Genomic DNA, 17,969 nt, shown 5'->3' on the forward strand with positions numbered 1-17,969 from the left:
ACATGGTCACTTATTTATTTTTGATACAAATGTACATGATACACATCCTGACAGTCAGCCCACCCACCACACAGGTAGAGCCTGGCCCCCAGGGACAGAGGCAGGATAGGGAGAAGAGCTGGTGGGCGCTGCCATCTGCCTCTCCAGCCTTCCCAGGCTGCAACCCAGGTTCCAGGCACCCAGACACCGCAGGCACAGGTGCTAGCCTCTCAGAGGTTATAGGGAGGGGCCTCTCAGCTGAGTCAGGGACCCCGGGGAGCCAGCCCCAGGCTCAGGTGCTCAGTTCTCTGCCCCAGCCAGCACACTCCCCCTCCACAAGGGAGGGGGAGGAGAGATGGAGGGAAGTGGTTTCCATTTTAAGTTCATAAAGGGGAACAAGTGGTGGGAGTAATGAGGGGAGGCAGTGGGCAGGACCCCAGTTGGTTACTCTGGCAGTCCCTGGCCCCTAGGATGGGTGAGGGGGGCTGACCCCCAATGCTGGTCCTGCTGCTCTGGTCCCCTCACCCCTCTAACTCCATATTGGCCAGGCCTCTGGAACGGCACTGCCGCCCCGCACACTCACACGCAGGCACGCAGGGACACTCGGTTACCACAAGGTTAAAATTAAGGGGTAAAAGAGAGGGGAAAAAAAGGATTTTCCAGTGTTTGCTGCTGGGGACCCTGGGAACACAGGCTGGCACCTATGCCCTAGGCAGGGGCCGCTTGGCATTGAAGGAGAGCAGCATGGGGGCTGGTGGCTACATCCACAGAGATTATGTACAAAGGAGGGGGATGCCCCCACTCAGCCCCCAGTAGGACTGAACTGGCTCATGGGGGGGATGCATGTAGGGAGAACCACCCCACTTGGAGTGTCCCCACCTGACCCTTTGCTGAGGGTGCCCTGGAGGGCAGAAGGGGCTGGGAGTGATGCCGTATGGGCCCCTGCACGCTAGGAGGGGAGGGGATGCTATGTACAGGGGGAGGTGCATGGAATGTGGGGGACAGAAGCTCCTGCCACCCCACCTCCCCGTCCTTGGGGGCTTAAGGGGGGGCGGCACCAGGGCGCCTGGCTGCCAGGGGAGAGTGGCAGCACTAAGGGCACTTGCGCCAGCGGCTCTGTTGGGGTGGGGATTAGTGTCGGAGTGGCCCAGCTCCCACAGCCAGTGAGGTCCCAGGGTGTAGGTGAGGGTACAGGGAGAGTGGTCACTGCTTCTTCTCTCGAGTGGTGATGGTGACCAGCTGCTTGGCAGCCTTGGCAATGTCATAGGCGCACTGGATCACCTGCTGAGTCAGCAGCTGGAAGTCCACAGGGGCGCCAGGCTCTGGAGGCACTGTCTTCCGGCACTCACTCTGCAGCCGGTAGGCGCTGGCATTGAGCAGCCGCAGGGAGCTGCGCACAGGCTCCAGGGCTGGTCTCTGGAGGAAGGAAGGAGGGATTTGGGCCTCACAGTTCCAACCATGAACTTTGGTCATGGCTGGGTAGGATCCATGTCTCCACCCCGGGAGCAGATTCCCTACACCAGCCCCACCCTTAGGCCCTTCTGATCCTGCTCCTCTCTCTGGCCCCTGTACCTTTGGGAAGAGAGAGGCCATCTCAGTCACAGCCAAATGGATCTTCTCTGAACAGGGCACAAAGCTGTAGGGGGAGGGGAACAAATAAATTAGGGGGCTCTCAGGGAAGGTCCCCAGGACAATGGAGTGGAACACCGGTCCCTCTCTGGCCCTCTGCAAACCCACAGACCACGTGAGCATGCATCCCACCCCCATACCTGTCATGCTTGAATTCCTGGGCAGCCCGCAACAGTTCCTGAATGTTCTTGGTGACCTGCTCGGTCTTTAAGATGACATCCTCTGTGCTGGGAAGCCCGGGGTCCAGGTCTCCATCCAGGCTTTCCAGTTCTGGGTGGAAGTCCTCTTCCTTGCCCAGCTCTAGAAACCTCTTTCCTTCCAGTCTGAGACCCAGGGTTAGAAAGAGAGACATTTCAGTCATGAGATCTCTTGCCTGTGCCTTCAGATGCCCTAGGGACCACTTGACCTCCCACTATCTGTGTGCCTCACCCAAGCAGAGGGTCCCCACTTTGCGTGTTCTCATAGTCACTGTCAGCACCACTGCCATGGCGGGAAAGCTTGCTCTGGAAGGTACAGGGAAGGACAGTAGGTGAGGTACACACTCTCAGACCCACACGCTCCCCATCAACTCGCTTGCACACATCCCATTCAGCCTGTCTCTCCGCACAGGGGATGAGATGTTACCGTGTGGCGGCTTCCTTCCTGGGAGCACGACAGCAGTGGGGAGGGCGGAGTGAAGGGCACTGCTGAGGCTGAAACCCCCTTCCGGATCTGAAACCCAGGAGGGCTGAAGTCGGTCACTCCTCCTTGTCACCCACCTTCCAGCTTCCCCGCACTGAGGGTGGGAACTATGTATGTCTAGCCACCCCTGTGCACAAAGCCTCCAGCATGAAGCCTGGCACACACTGAGATTTAGAACCTATTTGCAAAAATGAGCCCACCTGTCCCAGGAACTGCTTACCCGGTAAAGGCCGGCAGGGACATGCATTGAATAGACGGTGTCATCCTCCAGCTCCTGGGGGTTAGCACAACAGGTATCATGAAGGGCCCTGGGGCAGAGCCAACCCAGTTTCCCCACCGCCTTGAGCTGGCAACTCACAGTGCTGTGGAAAGGCTGCAGACGAGTGACAAGCTCATCCCCAGGAGGGCCCCCGAAGGGCTTCAGGGCAGAGCCTGGTTCATACATGGAGAAGGCCTGGCGATCCCTGCGGTGGGCACTCCCACCAGGCCCCATGGATGTGTGTTCTGCCCGTTCGCTGGGGAGAGGGGGTGTGGGCACTGGCCCAGGAGGCTGTCGGATCTGCAAGTTCTCTGCCTGCAGCTTGTGGATCTGAGAGTGAAGTGGTGTCAGAAACTCCATGGGGTCCGGGTACCAGTCCCATCTCCCCACTGGGGGCCTGGGAGCCCCCTCTCCCACCGAGGCTGCAGCCCTCACCTCTCTCTGTAGCCTCCGGAGCTCATCACTTAAGCTACTGTTGACCTTCATGAGCTGCTGCACCTTTGCCTCAGAGGTGGCCAGGGCCTTCTTCAGCTCCAGGTACTCCTGCAGCGTCACGGCCCCGTCAGACAGGTCTGAGGAGTCCATGCTCTGCAGGGTGACACACAAGCCAGTCAGCCACCAGAGTCAGCAGACAAATGCCCCCAGAGGGCTGCTCTCAAAGCTGTGACCAGCCCACTTGTCCCCCAGGCTTTGGGCTACAAGAGGAGAGAGCTGGGCCTTGATGGAGGCCTGGGGAGGAACCAGGGAGGGGCAGTGCTCAGACCCGGGCTCGGTTGTTCCGCGTGGCGCCGGTGCTGCGCAGGGGCTCCTGGTCTGTGTCCTCGTCTGAGGCCACACTGTCGTAGTCGTGCTGGTCGTCGAGGTCACTCTGGCTCCGCAGAGACAGCTCGAGGTTGTCTGAGGGCACAGGCCTGTCACGTAGGGCTCAACCACACAACCCATCTATCATGCTACTCCAGAAAGGGAGCCAGGAAAGAGAATATCCTGGAACAGTGCCCACCACCCGAACCTCCATCCTCACCCTTCCTACCTGTGGGGCTGCTCAGGCTCTTGCCCTGCTGTCTCCGCTTGGCCTCGCTGAGGATGTCAATGATCAAGGTGGCAAACTCTCGGGCATTAAAGCGGGCCAACTTCTGTCGCCCCTGCGAGGAGAAAGGGCCAGACAGGCATGAGGAGCCCCCTGCTGTCTGCTCTAACTACAGCTAAAACCCAGCCCGGCTCATGGGGCCAGGACAGGGGTGAGGTCTAGCAAAGACTCAGGGGCTTGGGGTCTGGTTCTCAAGAAGAGGCAGGAACCCAACCTCCAGGGGCTGCTCACCAAGTGCTCAAAAGAACAGCCCCTGCCTCACTCCCAAATCCCAGTGCCAGCCAGGCCTGGAGAGAGGCCTTGGCCAGGGGTGGAGAAAAACAGGCTGTTCCGGACAATAGCCAGTAGGGAAGGGCAGGGCCCACCGAGCTGGAGACCCTAGAAAGGAAGGAAGGAAACAGCCCCAGGCCAACCCACCAAAGCGCCTCACCTGATTCCGTGTTGCTGAGTATTCAGGGTTAACAGGCAGGAAGGGCACAGCACTGCGCTCTGTCACCAGGGTGCTGTGGTTCTGGGTAGCCAGCCACACTGTGGGGGAGGAGCAGGGAGCAGATTGTCCAGAGTGGCCAGGCCCATAAGTAGGCTGGGGGAGCACTGAGCACAGCCTTCCTAGCTCCTCCCCATCCCCACTGAGCTTGGTGATCAAAACAGGGGTCCTCAGACAGGCGCTGGGCAAGGCCAGCTAGGGGACTGAGTGACAGAACAAGGTGACTCCCTCAAGCCAGGCCCAGCTGAGTTGGGGCTGGAATCTGGCTGTGGCCAGGAAGGAGCGGGTGCATGACTGGGAAGAGAGCCAAAATGGGAGGTCATTAGAGCAGAGATGAGCCCCAGTCTCGGGGTGGGGTGGGGTTGGGAGGAGCTGCCGGAGGCCTCCAGCTCAGCACTCTGCCCAGCTGGGGAAGCTGCCCCCGGTTGGGGGGGGGGGGGACAGCTGGCTTCTAGGCAGGCCTGCTGAGCACACCAACCCCAGGCACGCTCCCTTCTTAGTTCCAGTGAAAGTGCCTGAGAGCCGCACCAGGTCCTAGCCCTTCCCTGGCAGGCAGCTGCTCTGTCCCATCTGCTCAAAGCCTCTGATGCACCCCCAGCTCACCAGCGTCATTTTCTCTTCGATCCACCTCATCATACACGTCCATGGCAAGTTCCTCAAAAAGCCGGTTGCTGAGCTGGAGGCAGAGGTGGGTACAGGCTTTGTCAGAACAAACAGCCCCCACTGCCAGTGGGGCTAGTCCACCAGATGTCATATGATGTGGGAAATGGCTTGTTTCCCTTATGCCACCCAGCCCCCACAGTCTCAGAACTGGAAACTGGGGTAGGGGTCTGTCTGCCAAGCTCCAAGGTGGGAGAGGACAAAAGGAAGGCCAAACTAGACCAGCAGTAGCTGGTCTAGGCAGAGATGGAGCCAAGGCCCTGGGAGCCTTTGAAAGGCAGAGCCAGGGTAAAAGACGAGGAGTGGAGAAGCCGAAAAGAAGAAACTGGGAAGAACACAATGAGAGCAGGTCTAAGACTGGAAAACAGAACCATGTCAGAGTAAGGGGGAGCAACGCGGCAGGCGGGGAGGGGGTTCAAAATGAAAGCAGCTCCAAGTATTAGGGGTCTAAGCAGACTCACCGCCTGCAGCTTCTTCTTGGCAGCTTTGGCCAACTCAGACAGGTCCAGGCTGTGGGCAAGGAGAAAGATGGGAATGGGGAAGAAGGGAGAGGCCAGGCATGAGAGGCGGCCAGGCCCCTGCCAGTGACCTCCCAAACATGCAGGGATCCCAGGCAGACAAGACACCAGATGCCACACACCAAGAGCCACCTTGCCCCACCCAACCTCCAGAGCCTGCTCCCATGGCAGACGCCAGATACCTCTGAGACATGCACTTTTGCCGAGATCTAAGTCCAGAGGAAGGCAGCAGAGGGAAGAATAGGACAGAGGCAGCAATTACCCAGGAGCAGGGCAGCACACGCCTTCCCACATCAAGCTCGGACCCATCTCTGCATGTGCGCCAGACTCAGAATGTACAAAACTGAACTCATTTCTCCCCTCAGCCTACTCCTGGCTGGCTCACTCTGACTTTCAGTGACCCACTCACCCAGCACTGACGCAGCTCCTGGGAGTCACCTGAAACCTCCCTCATCCTTTGCCAGATTTTTCCCAAGTTCTGCCATTATTTCTTCTTGCCCCTACAATCATTTTTCCTACCTAGCACCCAGGATGATGTTTTTGATGTGTCTGGCTGCACTACCCCGGCTGTAAAAACATTTTTAAAAAAGATTTTAAGTTTATAGCCCTGGCTGGTGTAGCTCAGTGGATTGAGCACAGGGCTGTGAACCTTTTGGTCACAGTTCGATTCCCAGTCGGGGCACATGCCTGAGTTGCAAGCCAGTTCCCAGCAGGGGTCGCACAAGAAGCAACCATACATTGATATTTCTCTCCCCTTCCCCTTCCCTTCCAAAGACAAATAAATAAAAACCTAAAAAAAAAAAAAAGATTTTAAATTTATTTTTAGAGAGAGAAGGAGGGAGAAAAATGGAAACATTAATTTGTGGTTACCTTCTGTGCGCCCCCTACTGGGGACCTGGCCCACAACCTAGGCATGTGCTCTGACTGGGAATTGAACTGGCAAACCTTTGGTTCACAGACTGGTGCTCAATCCACACCAGCCTGGGCAAAACTTCTCAATAATAACAGGATGTATGGCACACTTCAACAAAAAGCTCATTTTAAAAATATGCCAAGTGCTTTGCATGTATCACCTCATTTAATCCTCTCAACAGCCCAGAAAGATAGGTACAGTTGCCCTCATTTCCAGAAAAGATGAACTAAGATTCAGAGAGGTTAAGCAGCCTACCTGAAGTTACACAGCCAGTAAGCAGCAGACCTGGCTCCACACGTCCATGCTTAGAACCCCTCTACCCTTGGGATGGTCACAGCTCTTGTCAGGGCTCATAGGACTGGCCGCACTCTCACTCTGTCTTGTTCCTGGGACTCCCGGCCTCTCACATGTGCTCATCATCTCACCACCTGCTTCTAGTTCCTGGTGCAGCATTTCTAACTACACCTCTGCCTGTCTCGCTGCACTTCCCACACTAAACCACAACTGTCTGACTAGGACGTTTCTCTCTCTAGACTGTGAGCTCCCTAAAGGCGGGGTTCACGTCTGCATTACCTCTGTGTCCCCGTGCCAAGAACGGCAGCTGACACTGCGAAGGTGCTCAGTTAACATTTCACTGAGTACATGCCCACGTGTGTTTACTCCCCTGTCACACAGGCACACACACAGGCAGAATCAGACTAAAGAAGTAGGGGGGAGTCAGGATTTCGGGACAGAGGAGGTCTGGTTTCAGGAATCTGAGATGCCCAACCATGACGATCCCCATCTGCCCACACTGGCCTTTGGAGGAGGAGGGAGCCTTTTGTCTCCTGTTCAGGCCAGCAGGCACAGCTTGGCATGAAGACTTGGCCATTACTGGCGGCCACCAGGTGGCACTAGCACCCACCCCGTAAGTTGGGGTGAGGGCTTTGATGCCCATAGCTTGGGTACCTGGGGCCTCTCAGATCAGAGGCAGAAACACCTGAATTGTGCCACGCCTTGCTCTCGAGCCCCTGTCCAACTTTTGAGCACACCACAGAGGCCAGGGATTTGACTAACACCAAACTTTGGTGTTAGTCAAATCCCTGGAGACCACCACCTATTCACTGAAGTGCAGAGGATTATCTAAAGATTTTAGTGGGAAATAGAAGCCAGCGACCCACTGCTCCTCACACTTAAGTACTATGTTCCTGACAGGAGGCTGTGCTGGCCATGTGCCTCCTTACCTGCCTTGGACCCAGAATTAGGGAGTAAGGATCAGACTCTGAAATGTTTGTGCTTCTAGCTCCTAAGGGAGTGTGGGGTGGGGAATGTGGAGGGGTCCCAGGTCCCTAAAGCCTAGAGAAGTGGAGGGCTGGGGGCTCTGGGGGTCAGACACCCACATGGCCTCTAACAGCCTCTGGGAAGGTGGGCACTCACCTGTCGGCCATCTGTGGGATGATGTAATGCCCATTCTTGTGATCTGAACAAAAATAAAAATGCCAAGTCACTAGTACTGAGTGGCCTTAGCAGCAGGAAGCCCACCTCACTGCCATGAGCATGGCTTGGCACCCAGATGTGTCAGGGGAAAGGGAGGAGGGCAGGCCGCCCCCGAAGGCCCTGGGAGCTGGCTGGAAGTTATGCCCACCCCCACTCCTTACCCAATGTGCTGCAGCCCAGAGCCTGCAGCAATTTCACAGGAGCCAGTTGCCTAGCAACACTGTTCCCCAGCCGGCTTTGTCACCATGGCACCTGCTGCTGAGGTGTGTCTGGGTCCCACCTGCCTGGCCCAGCAAGGCCTGCCCCACACTCTGCTCACCAGGCTTTCGTCCACAGAGATAGAAGGCCAACCGGTCAGTGAGCTCATACTGGCACTCAACTAGCCTTTCTGCCAGCTCGTGGTGCCCCGCCTGCCTGTGGGGAGGGGGCATGGCTCAGCCTGCAGCAGCGGCCCACTCCCCCCACCCACCCAAGCATCACTCTTCTGCTGACCCTCACCTGGCATAGTCAATGGGTGTTCGCCCATTAACATCAGGGGAGCCAGGGTCAGCCCCGTACACCACAAGAAGCTCGGCCTGCAGCGTCTGCCCCGCCTTGGCAGCCACGTGCAGAGGTGTGGTGCCCTTCTCTGGGTGGAAGAAGTTGGCCTGGGCACCCAGGGACAGCAGGCGTAGACATGTCTCCAAGTTGCCTGTCCGCACGCTTGAATGCAGTTGCTGCAAGGAGTGGGAGTGTTTAACAGCTGCGTGTGCTCGAGCCCTGCCACCCCGGCCTTAAGCTGCACCTAGAACAGGCAGCACCTGAGATGCTTTCAGCTCCAAGAGCCCAGCGGAAGTTAGGGTGTCAGGGAGGACCGAGGGGTCCCCCTAGGAGTTAGTACCAATTAATAACAGCTGTTGTCAGTCACTGTCTACCATATGCTCCACACTCTGCTTGGAATAGGAGTTATCTGTGAGGCAGGTGCTGCTACTTCTTTTCCATTGTAGAGATGAGAAAACTGAGGCTCTGAGAGGCTAAGAAACTGCCCTAAGCTTCTCTGACTTCTGGGTGGCAGCTGGAGAATTTTAGCCTTGAGTGTCCACCTGGGAGCTTGGGGGCTCTGACCACATACAGCCCAATGGAGCAAGTCTGTTGCTCCACCATGCACACCATTCTTGCCTGGTTGCCTTTGTGGCCTCCAGCTCAGTGGTGATGAAGGAGAGGCCTTCGGGGCGTTATGGATGAGGAGAATGGCCCACCGCCCACTTTGGGGCCCCTCAAACCTTGCTGAGGTCTTTGGCGGTGACCCCGTCATCATCCCGGCAGGGAAGCTTGTGCACAAATGCCAGCATCTGGTACTTGGCCCTGATGAACTCTGACTTGATGGGGCTGCGTGGAGCGCACAGGAGGAAACGAGGAGCAGAGCGAGAGAGGCTAGTCATCCGGCCACCTCCCAGGCCCATGTCCCAGACTGTGCAGCCCCTGCCACCACCCTTCCAGCCCGACTCACTGGACTTTGTCTTGGGGGTTGGCTTTGCGCCGACCGCTCTGCACTTGCGCAGGGTCCAGCAGGGAATGCTCCCAAATGGAGTTGGCCCCGTTGCTGGCGAGCGTGTGCACCATCTGCAGGAAGGAGATGCCAAGTGCGAGAGCCCACTGGGTGCTGGGCACTGGCCACAGCCAGTGTGGCTGCAAGGAGTACCAAAGGGCCTACTGTGTGCCTGTCACTGCTGCACCTCCAGGTAGTCAGCCCACCAAGGATGTGTGTCCTGTTTAGAACTTCAGGTCACAGGGCCAGCATGCCACAGCTTAGAGGTTGAGTGACCTGCTCAACGCTACAAGCCAGGAAGCGACAGAGCCAAGGTGAGAGAGCCCAGATCTGTCTGACTACAGTCCTCTCTTAGATGAGTGGATGGCTGGAAAGGGTCAGGGTTAGGTTCTGCCTCAGGTGGGTGGGTGGGTGGGTGCCCCCAGGAGCTGCTGAATCTAGGCAGGTGTGTATGTCAGTATGAGGAAGATGTGCCTGCGCTTGGCACGTTCTGTGAGGAAGGAGGAACCGCTGACCAGGCCCGTACCTGCAGCAGTGTGGGAGGCCAGGCGCTGTGGCGAAGGTGCTTGACGATGGAGATGTGGCGGCCCAGGCTCCGGTGCACACTGCAGCACTCGTCACACACCAGCACGCCCCTGCTGATGGAGGCCCAGCCAGGGTCTGCCAGGGTGGGGGCAAGGGTCAGCTACAGCCAGGCACGGGCAAGACCCCCTAGGCCTCTGCTCAGGGCTAGCACTACGCTTAGTATCCCACACATGTTCACTCCCTGGGTCCCCCAGAGGTCTAGGAGCTGGGGTGTCAGCAGGCAAAGGTCACGGACGAGGCAGCTGAGCTCAGGCAGTGAGAGGGATTTCCCACAAGGCTCGAAGCTGGCAACTGACACAGCCACGCTCTTCCCTGCATGTTGTTGCTCCTCTGGGAAGGTGTGGTCCCCAGGGCCTGCTCAGCGAGCATGGTTTCCTGTCCTGCAATCTACTACAGTCCCATAGCCCTTCTCCAGGGAGGCAGGAAATGCCCCAGGGGGCACAACCCTGATGGTTACACACCACTCAGCCCGAGACACTCCTCCTGTGTCCAGGTCGGCTCCACATTCTCCCGTGCACCCAGACTTCTACTGGAGCCACTGGCCCACCTACCTGACCCACTGTGTCCCTTCACGGGCTCCTGATTCTGCTCTTATCCTGCCAGGCAAGAGGCCTTTTCATGCCTGAGCTTCCTGTCACCATCACTGATGGAGTCCCTCTTAAGAGGGACAGAGAGAGCAAAGGAACTAATGCTGACTGAGCACCCACAGTTTACCATGGGGTGCTGTGTGCATGATGCCTCTCACAACTGTCAGGCAAGGCAGGAAACAGTCCCCCTGCTGAAAGAGTGGCTCCAGAGAGGTTAGGGCACTTGCTCAAGGTCACACAGCTAATGAGTAAGATGAGCACTATGTGGACCCAGGAACTTAGATGCCAGAGACCATGCCAGGTCCATAAGCGCTGCCCCTGAAGGGGACAGCTCCCACTGGGCAAGGGCTCCGGGAGCCATGCTCAACTCCTTGGAGGGAAGTGAACTTTAGAAACACGAAGGGGGCCAGGGCAGGGGAGATGCCACCCACTCTAGGCCCCCTGGGAGAGGGGGAGGAGACAGCTGCATACAACTCAGGCTGTGGAAAGGTCACGGGGGAGAAAGCAGCCATTGTGTGACACTGGAGAGTGGGGGCAGGGAGCCTGTCTCGCAGGGCACTGTGCTCTGTGCAGGCTCCCGCCCGTCTCAGGAAGCCCTGTCCTGGGGAGGGGGGCTGACTCTCGGCCCTGCCCCATGGCACTCAGGGGTAACAAGAGCCTCTCCAACCAAAAGGTGATTTTCAGACCCTTCCCTGAAAGGACCTCCCTCAAAGTTCCCAGGGGAAATTCAAGGAGACCCTCAGCCAGAGTGCTGCAAGAGCTCTGCCCACGGCAAGAGTCCCCTCACAGCGTGGAAACAGGATGGAAGAGGGGCTCAGCTTTTTGGGCCAGGGCTTTTTTAGGGATCCCCCCAAAACAAGACAACAGGAATACACAAGGTGCTCACCACACACTTTCTTGGGGGACTAATTCCAGGGGCCCAAGAGGAAGGAACTCTCTATTTGTGCCAAGATGAGGAGCCCTAAGGCAGGGGCCCCCAACTTCTGGGTCACAGACCACTATCAGTCCAGGCCTGTTAGGAACCAGGCTGCAGAGCAGGAGGAGAGCTTGAATGTAATGGGCCTGGATCATCCCCAAACTGTCCCCCCGACACCCTCCCTCCCCTGGGCCGTGGAAACATTGTCTTCCAAGAAACTGGTCCCTGGTGCCAAAAAGGTCGCGGACTGCTGTCTGAAGGCAGACTTTCGTGTGGCTCTACCTAAGCAGCGAGGCGCTCCAGGTATGGAGAGCTCCCCACTCACTCCCAAACACCACTGGGTCAGGGGTCTGCCCTTCAGCCACCGCCAGCAGCCCAGGCAGGAAGCTGGAAATGACGCAGCCTAAATTCCTCCCGTTGAAATGGTGGGGTTTCCTGTAAATGGGGAGCCGCCCAGGCCAGGATCATAAAGGGGCCGCCCCAAGGCCTCCACCCCCACCCCAGGCCCATGGCCCTACCAGGGCAGCCAAGCCTAGGAGGACTGACCAGATAGTTAGGGCCAGACCAACATGGCAAGTCCCTGAACATGGCAGTGACCAAGAAACCAGGAACTGGGGAATGTGCGCCAAAGCTTCGCTTGGCACCCCCCAAAGCTGAGGGAGGGGTCCTCCCTCTCCTCCACAGTGACCTGAAATAGGAAGGTTGGGCAGGACACACTGTCCTGATCTGGGGCACACTAGTGCCAGCTCAGTCCTGACTGACATAGAAGAGAAGCCCGAGCTCACCCTCCTACCTTCTCCTTCTGCCTAGGGGCCCTGGGGTGTACCTCAACCCAAGCAGGAGCCCCCACCTAGGCCAGTTCCTAAGCAGAAGGGCCAGGAAGACTTTCTGAGACTCAAATGGCTGCCAAAGTTCAAGGTTAAAGGGACCTTTGTCCCAAAGAGGCTCCCTAGACAAAGCTTGGGACAGAAGAGACAGCAAACATAAAGGCTAGGCGGTGTGGTGACCTGCCCCTCCTCCGGGACTTCTGCCTCCAGTCAGGGTGGGCGTCTGACCTGTGAGGGCAAGTGAAGCGACAGGAGGGGTCCCAGGATAAGGTCAACCAGTGCTGACCCACGGAGACCTCTACCACGGTATGTTCATGTCACCACTTAAAGCCATTAGTGGCCTCTGGGCCAGCGGGTCTACTATAACAGCTAGCCTCCCTTGAGCTGGGGACCAGATCCTCATCGGGAAAGAGAGACAAGCCCGCCATCTTGAAAGCAGGCAAGAGTAATCCACAGGGAGAAAGGGCAGCAGGGCGGTTACCTTTAGGGGGCATTGACTGGGAGGGGCCACAAGAAAACCCCTCAGTGATGGAAATGCACTACCTCTCGACTGGAGTGGTGGTCATGCAGCTACGTCAAAGGTAGAAACTCATCAGGCTGCTCAGTGAGGAGTGGGCACTTTGTCATGCGTTAGGTAGTATCTTAGTAGAAGAGGAAGAGAGCCCACCACTCACCTACCCCACGATAATCTACACTATGAAGAGACAAGTGAGCCTGCAGGCCCCCCAACGTCCTTAGCTGGTGGCCGGCCTTGCTCATCCGAGGTGCCTGGGCTGCAGTGAGGCCCATGGGGCAAGGAGCAGGCCCTTGGGAACAGGCCCTTGAGAGCAGGCCAGGTCTGTGTGGCAGGGTGAGTGAAGGGGAAGGGAGGGGAGAACACGGATTCTCCGGGTTTCCTGACCGCTGTCCATCTCTGGGACTCCCGAGGCCACCTGACCAGCTGCCCAGCAGCCATGCCGTGTGCAGCAGCCTCACAACATGCTCACACTCACCCTGTGTGCCCAGGCCTGGGAGAAAGGGAGGACAGAGGCCTTCGGGGTCAGGCTGCATCTCATCTTTTCTTTTACCTCCACGACCCCCCCCCAAATTAACCAACTACAAAAAGCCTCAACCCCATTCCTAGAGCTGGGACTGCAGGGCTCCCATCACAGTGAGAGAAGCCTGCGACTCTGGGTACGAGGCACACACGAGAGGGTGGCTCTGGGTCTGGGCTCTAGATGGCTGGTTCCCTGCAAGCCTTTTCCCTCGGGTGCTACGGTCCCCAGACTGAGAATGCTGCACCATGCACTGTCGTCCGATGGGGTACAGGGTAGACCCAAGGAGCCAGCAGGGGTTCCGACAAGCGTCGAAACGCTTGGGGAGTGCCTGCTATGTGCCAGACACCATGCTAGGTGCTGGGGTGGGGTGATGAGTAAGACTGTCATCGCCCTGCCCACCTCATCATCCTCACCTTCTCACCATTTGCCTCTTCCTGGCCCATATTCTGGATCGGGGAAAGGAGGCGCCCAGGGCACAAGTGCCTCTGTGGAACATGCACTGGGAGGAGCCGGGCAGTCCCACACATTAGACATGCACCGCTCCTCCCTGAGGCCGGGGGGGCATTCAGAGGCTTCAACTGAACAGGCAAATGTAATGGGAAAAAAAGACACTGCTTTTCTGATGCTGCCCTGTGTCCCTGAAGCCCTTGGGACCACAGATTTGGAGACGGGGCACTCAAAAACCATTTCTGCTCCAATCTCTTTGCCTCACAGTTAAGGAAACTTGGGCCCAAAGTGAGCAAAGTTTGCCATGGGTCACAGAATTGAATGAAAAAAAGGCAACACGAAAATCCAGGCTCCCCTGAAAGACTATCTGCTATGCACCACCATTCCCAGCCCTAGTTGGTCCCCACTACAACCCATGCAATGACAGCCCAGCAGAGATGCAGAACAGCCTGGGACAGACACACAGAAGGCAAGCTCTCTTCTCAGCCCTTCCATCCCTAGACCAGCCTGCAGCTGGGGCAAGGGGATCAGTTTCCAGATCATTAGGGGTGGGGACACGTACCCCAGACAGCTGCTTCAGAGCCCTCCTGATCATGACGTGTCCCTAGAGGAGGCCTCAGGGTCATAACCACCACAGAGTGCCTCTGTCAGGCACCCACAGCTCCCAAACACTCTAGTTTGGAGCCACCACAGCATCTGTTGGTCCCAACCTGTTAGGGTCCTGGCCCACCCAAAGGATGACTGAAGTTAAGGGCCCACGAAACAGCACCCCACATTCTCACACTTAAGTCTGTCCATTGTCAGCCTGGAGTTCACAGACCCCCTGAGCCTACCCAGGAAGAAAACTGCTTTTCTAAAGAAAGAGGGTGGACAAGGGCCAGGGCTTCCTTCCCCAGGCCAGCGGCTGAGCCCCATCACTGGCAGTGTCCTTACACTCCAGAAAGGAGCAGCCTCTTGGGTCACTGCTCCTCACTTAGCAGGTTAGGGGTTTCAAATCAGCCTGGAGCTGACTCTCCTGGGAAGGGAAACACCACAGTAAATACAGGCAAGAGGCAGGCCAGGAAGCCAGCGGGCTCCTGGGGAATCTAGACACCCCTCAACACTTCTAGTCAGGCTGGGCTGGGGGACCGGGAGGGGTCTGCGCCCAAGCCGAGGCAATGCCAAGCTCACCTTCCCAAGCCGGCCTTACTGGGGCACAGGAAAAACCGAGTCTAGTTGCTCCCAGTCACCAGGCGACCTGGGGATGCCTCCCAGAAAGATACCTAGGCTCACACTGGCCCTGAACAACAGGCCCTGCAAGGAGCCCCAGCCTTGGGAGCCAGGGGCAGGGAGTTCTAGGAGTAGCCACCCCCCTCATGTGCTCCGAAGGAAACAGTATCCAAGACCCCCCCTCCCCCCGGCCCATCTGCCCAGCTCTCTGCCCCTTGCCCTCCGCCACCCCAGCGGGCCAGCAGACCATGAGAGCAGCAGGTGCAAGACGCGGGGGTGGCACTAAAATGACACAAAACCACAATCGCCCCCACCTCCTAAATCCTTGCGGCCTCCACCACAGCCCTCCGGCCACCCTAGGTTGGCGCTTCCGTTTGGATATTGAGATGGGGGCGGGGGGCAGCTAGCTGCCCGCCTCCCTCTGACTGAGGGGTGGGAGGCGGCGTGGGGAATGTCCTTCCTCGCCTGTCCGCGGACGCGAGGAAATAGGGGGCCCCCCAGCCGGGCTCTCCCGCCAAGGACGCGACTCCGCAGTGGCCCGGGTGGGGACCGAGGCTGAAGGCCGCAGCCCCCAGCCCCACCCCACCCTCTGGCCCCGCACAGCGCTCCCGCCAGGCCCCGGCGCCTGCCCGGCCGGCGGCCTCGGTACGCGGTCCCGCCCCCGGCCTGCTTACCCGGGGCGCTGCAGTCCGCACACACCTCCGCTCGCGGCCCCTTCCGGGACATCCTCAGCGGCGACGCGGCCCCAGCCCTCTGGGCCAGCGTGGGGGGCGCGGGCGGCGGGCCCCGGCGGCAGCGGGCCCGGGCGGCGGCGGCCCCTGCTGCCCGGCCCGGCTCCGGCGAGGCCGCGGCTAGGCTCCGCGCCCCGGCCAACCGACCGCCCCCTGGGCTGGCCCGGAACCCGCCGTGCCCGCCTGCCCGCTCGCCCTCGGGCGCCCTCCGCCCCGCGCCGCCCCGCGCCACCCCGCGCCGCCCCGCCGCCACTCGCGCTCGCTCTCTCCGCCCCTTGCGCGGCTCCCAGCCGCTCCCGCAGGAAGCAGCACTGGCCCTGCCCACCGGGGGAGGGGCAGCCCGCACACTCGCCGTGCCGGCCGCGCCTCCAGGAGAAAGGAAGCTGGGAGTGCGGACGGGAGGGGGCGGGGGCGCTTAAAGGGGCCGCGGCCGCCGCCGGGATCCAACGGACATTGTAGCCTGCGGCCCTGCCCCTGCTCCCGCGTTTCCCTGACCCGGAGGCAGTGTGAGTCAGCCCTATCCCCTTCACTTGCGAGGTGGGGGGCGGTCGGTTCCTCCGGCCCTACGACAGTGCTCCCTGGGAGTCAGGGACAAGAGTAAGGAGCTGGAGGCCCAAGCACCTTCTCTTGTAAGGGGGCTGTAGTTTGGTGTATCCGCTTATCTCGTTGGGGCGAAGTGTGAGTCCTGGTCCTCCATGTGTCCACATCTGTGTGTCCAGGTGTGTGTGCACTCACACTTGCTGACTTGTGCACACCGCCAACAATATGGACGTCCAGGTGCTAGAGAGGTCATGCAGTGAACTCCCTACCTCCAGCATAAGAATAAACCTATCTATCCTTCCTCAATGCTTGCCTCCAGAGAGGAAGGAATCTGGGCCGTGTTTTATAGACCTTCCGAGGAGTGACCACTGTGCTTGTGTGCAGTAATATCCACTTGTCGTCCGTCTGGCATACGTCCACAGTGTTTCCGAGCCACCAGAGGCTTGTGTTCAGGGCGTGTGCATATAATACGCAGGGACTTTTATATTTGTAGCAGCCTTTCTTCTTGGACTTCACACAGAGACTCGGCAGGTTGGGGGGTGCAGACAGGGAGCCGAGACGCAGGCTGCACGTGGGTGCACCCGTGCACTGAGCATGCTCCCTCAAACACGTGTGCCTGGCGTGCACCCAGCCCCCATACCTGCGGCAGTGAAAAGCCAGAGCACTCTGCTTGAAGGGGCGGGCGCGGGGCGTGGGGGTGGGGGGAGCGAGCAAGGGCTCCCAGGACGTGGTTTGGGGAGCAGGTCAGTGGTGACACGATTTGGAGTTCCCAAGCGGCAGGATCCTGCTCAGTAACCGGGGTGAGGGGTGGGGGCAGTCCTTGGGCAGGGGTGCCTGAACTGGTCGATTTTATCCCAGCGGTGCCAGAGCAGCAGTGACTTGTGGGTGGACAGGCTGCTTCCCAGGGGGAGACAAAAGTAATGCTCATGAGTCACACCACCCGAAATACATGCAAAGCTGCCTCCATCGCCTTTCCCTGCAGCCCAGATTGACAAGATTTTTTGAAATAGCGATCCACGGGATATTTTTAAAATCACACCTTAAAAAATTTTTTTGAAGGCCTCCCTTTCCTCCACAGCCAGTCGCTGGCTGGCGGGGTTTCTCTAGGCAAGGATACCTCGAGGGGTGGGGTCGGGGTTGGGACACCACTTACCACCCGGTGCTGCACCCGCACCGAGACGGCGGTCCTAGAGCTTGGTGATCTCAGCCCGGGCAAGGGGAGGGATAGCATGGCTACCCAAACCCGGCGCACAGCCGACCGGCGGTGGCCGCCCATCCACCCGATCGACCCCCCAGCTATGGAATTTCATTTATTAAATGTCGAGGCGGTTGCCGGCAGCCTCATCGCTTGTTTGTCTTTGTTTCTCCCCTGTGTGGGCGCGTCTCGAGCACGTGGCAGCTGGAGCGCGCAGGCCGAAGAAAAAACGACCTAGGTTTCGTTTATGCATGGCTGCCTGGCAAAAAGACAACCAGCTGCCCAGAGCATAGCTCCCAGTCTAGTCTGAGCTTCCCCCTCCCTTGAGCTCCAAGATTTTTCAGAAGAAGGGGTGAGTCACTCCGTTTCCCGCCCTACCTCCCGGTTGGCCCAGGACTACCTGAGAGCGGCCCAGACACGGATCCACTCTCCAAACTTTGTCCCAGAAGCCCCCAGCCCTGCCACAGCCTAGGTCTGAACTAGGGCTAAAAGGGTTTTCATGATTTCCCTTTGGAGATGTTGCCAGTTCAGGAGGCAGAGCAGTTAAAGAGAAATCACACACAAGGTTCTAAAAACAATTTAATAAGGAAATGTACAGGCATTCTCCCGGCCACTCCTAGCGGTCCCTTTTCCTCTCCAGCCCCCTCCTCAACTCGGGATGCAACCACGACACTCTGC

General features: G+C 58.6%; 1 protein-coding gene across 1 annotated transcript; it reads right to left on the bottom strand.

Annotated features, from left to right (window-relative positions):
- Position 1: 1 nt before the first annotated feature.
- Positions 2 to 15,812, bottom strand: GIT1 (GIT ArfGAP 1). Its single transcript, XM_037162799.2, has 20 exons — positions 15,500 to 15,812; positions 9,744 to 9,877; positions 9,179 to 9,291; positions 8,952 to 9,057; positions 8,188 to 8,405; positions 8,009 to 8,103; positions 7,630 to 7,672; positions 5,244 to 5,292; positions 4,726 to 4,798; positions 4,066 to 4,163; positions 3,579 to 3,690; positions 3,312 to 3,445; positions 2,984 to 3,136; positions 2,648 to 2,878; positions 2,510 to 2,563; positions 2,233 to 2,319; positions 2,038 to 2,111; positions 1,749 to 1,931; positions 1,552 to 1,615; positions 2 to 1,395 (listed from the first exon to the last, which is right to left on the bottom strand). Exons 1-20 carry the CDS (start codon positions 15,549 to 15,551, stop codon positions 1,183 to 1,185), a joined length of 2,286 nt encoding a protein of 761 aa, XP_037018694.2. The 5' UTR covers positions 15,552 to 15,812; the 3' UTR covers positions 2 to 1,182.
- Positions 15,813 to 17,969: the final 2,157 nt, after the last annotated feature.

The sequence above is a fragment of the Artibeus jamaicensis genome, unplaced genomic scaffold, assembly GCF_021234435.1.
Source record: "Artibeus jamaicensis isolate MK-2021 breed Jamaican fruit bat unplaced genomic scaffold, CSHL_Jam_final contig_2790, whole genome shotgun sequence".
In the NCBI taxonomy this organism is placed as follows: Eukaryota; Metazoa; Chordata; class Mammalia; order Chiroptera; family Phyllostomidae; genus Artibeus; species Artibeus jamaicensis.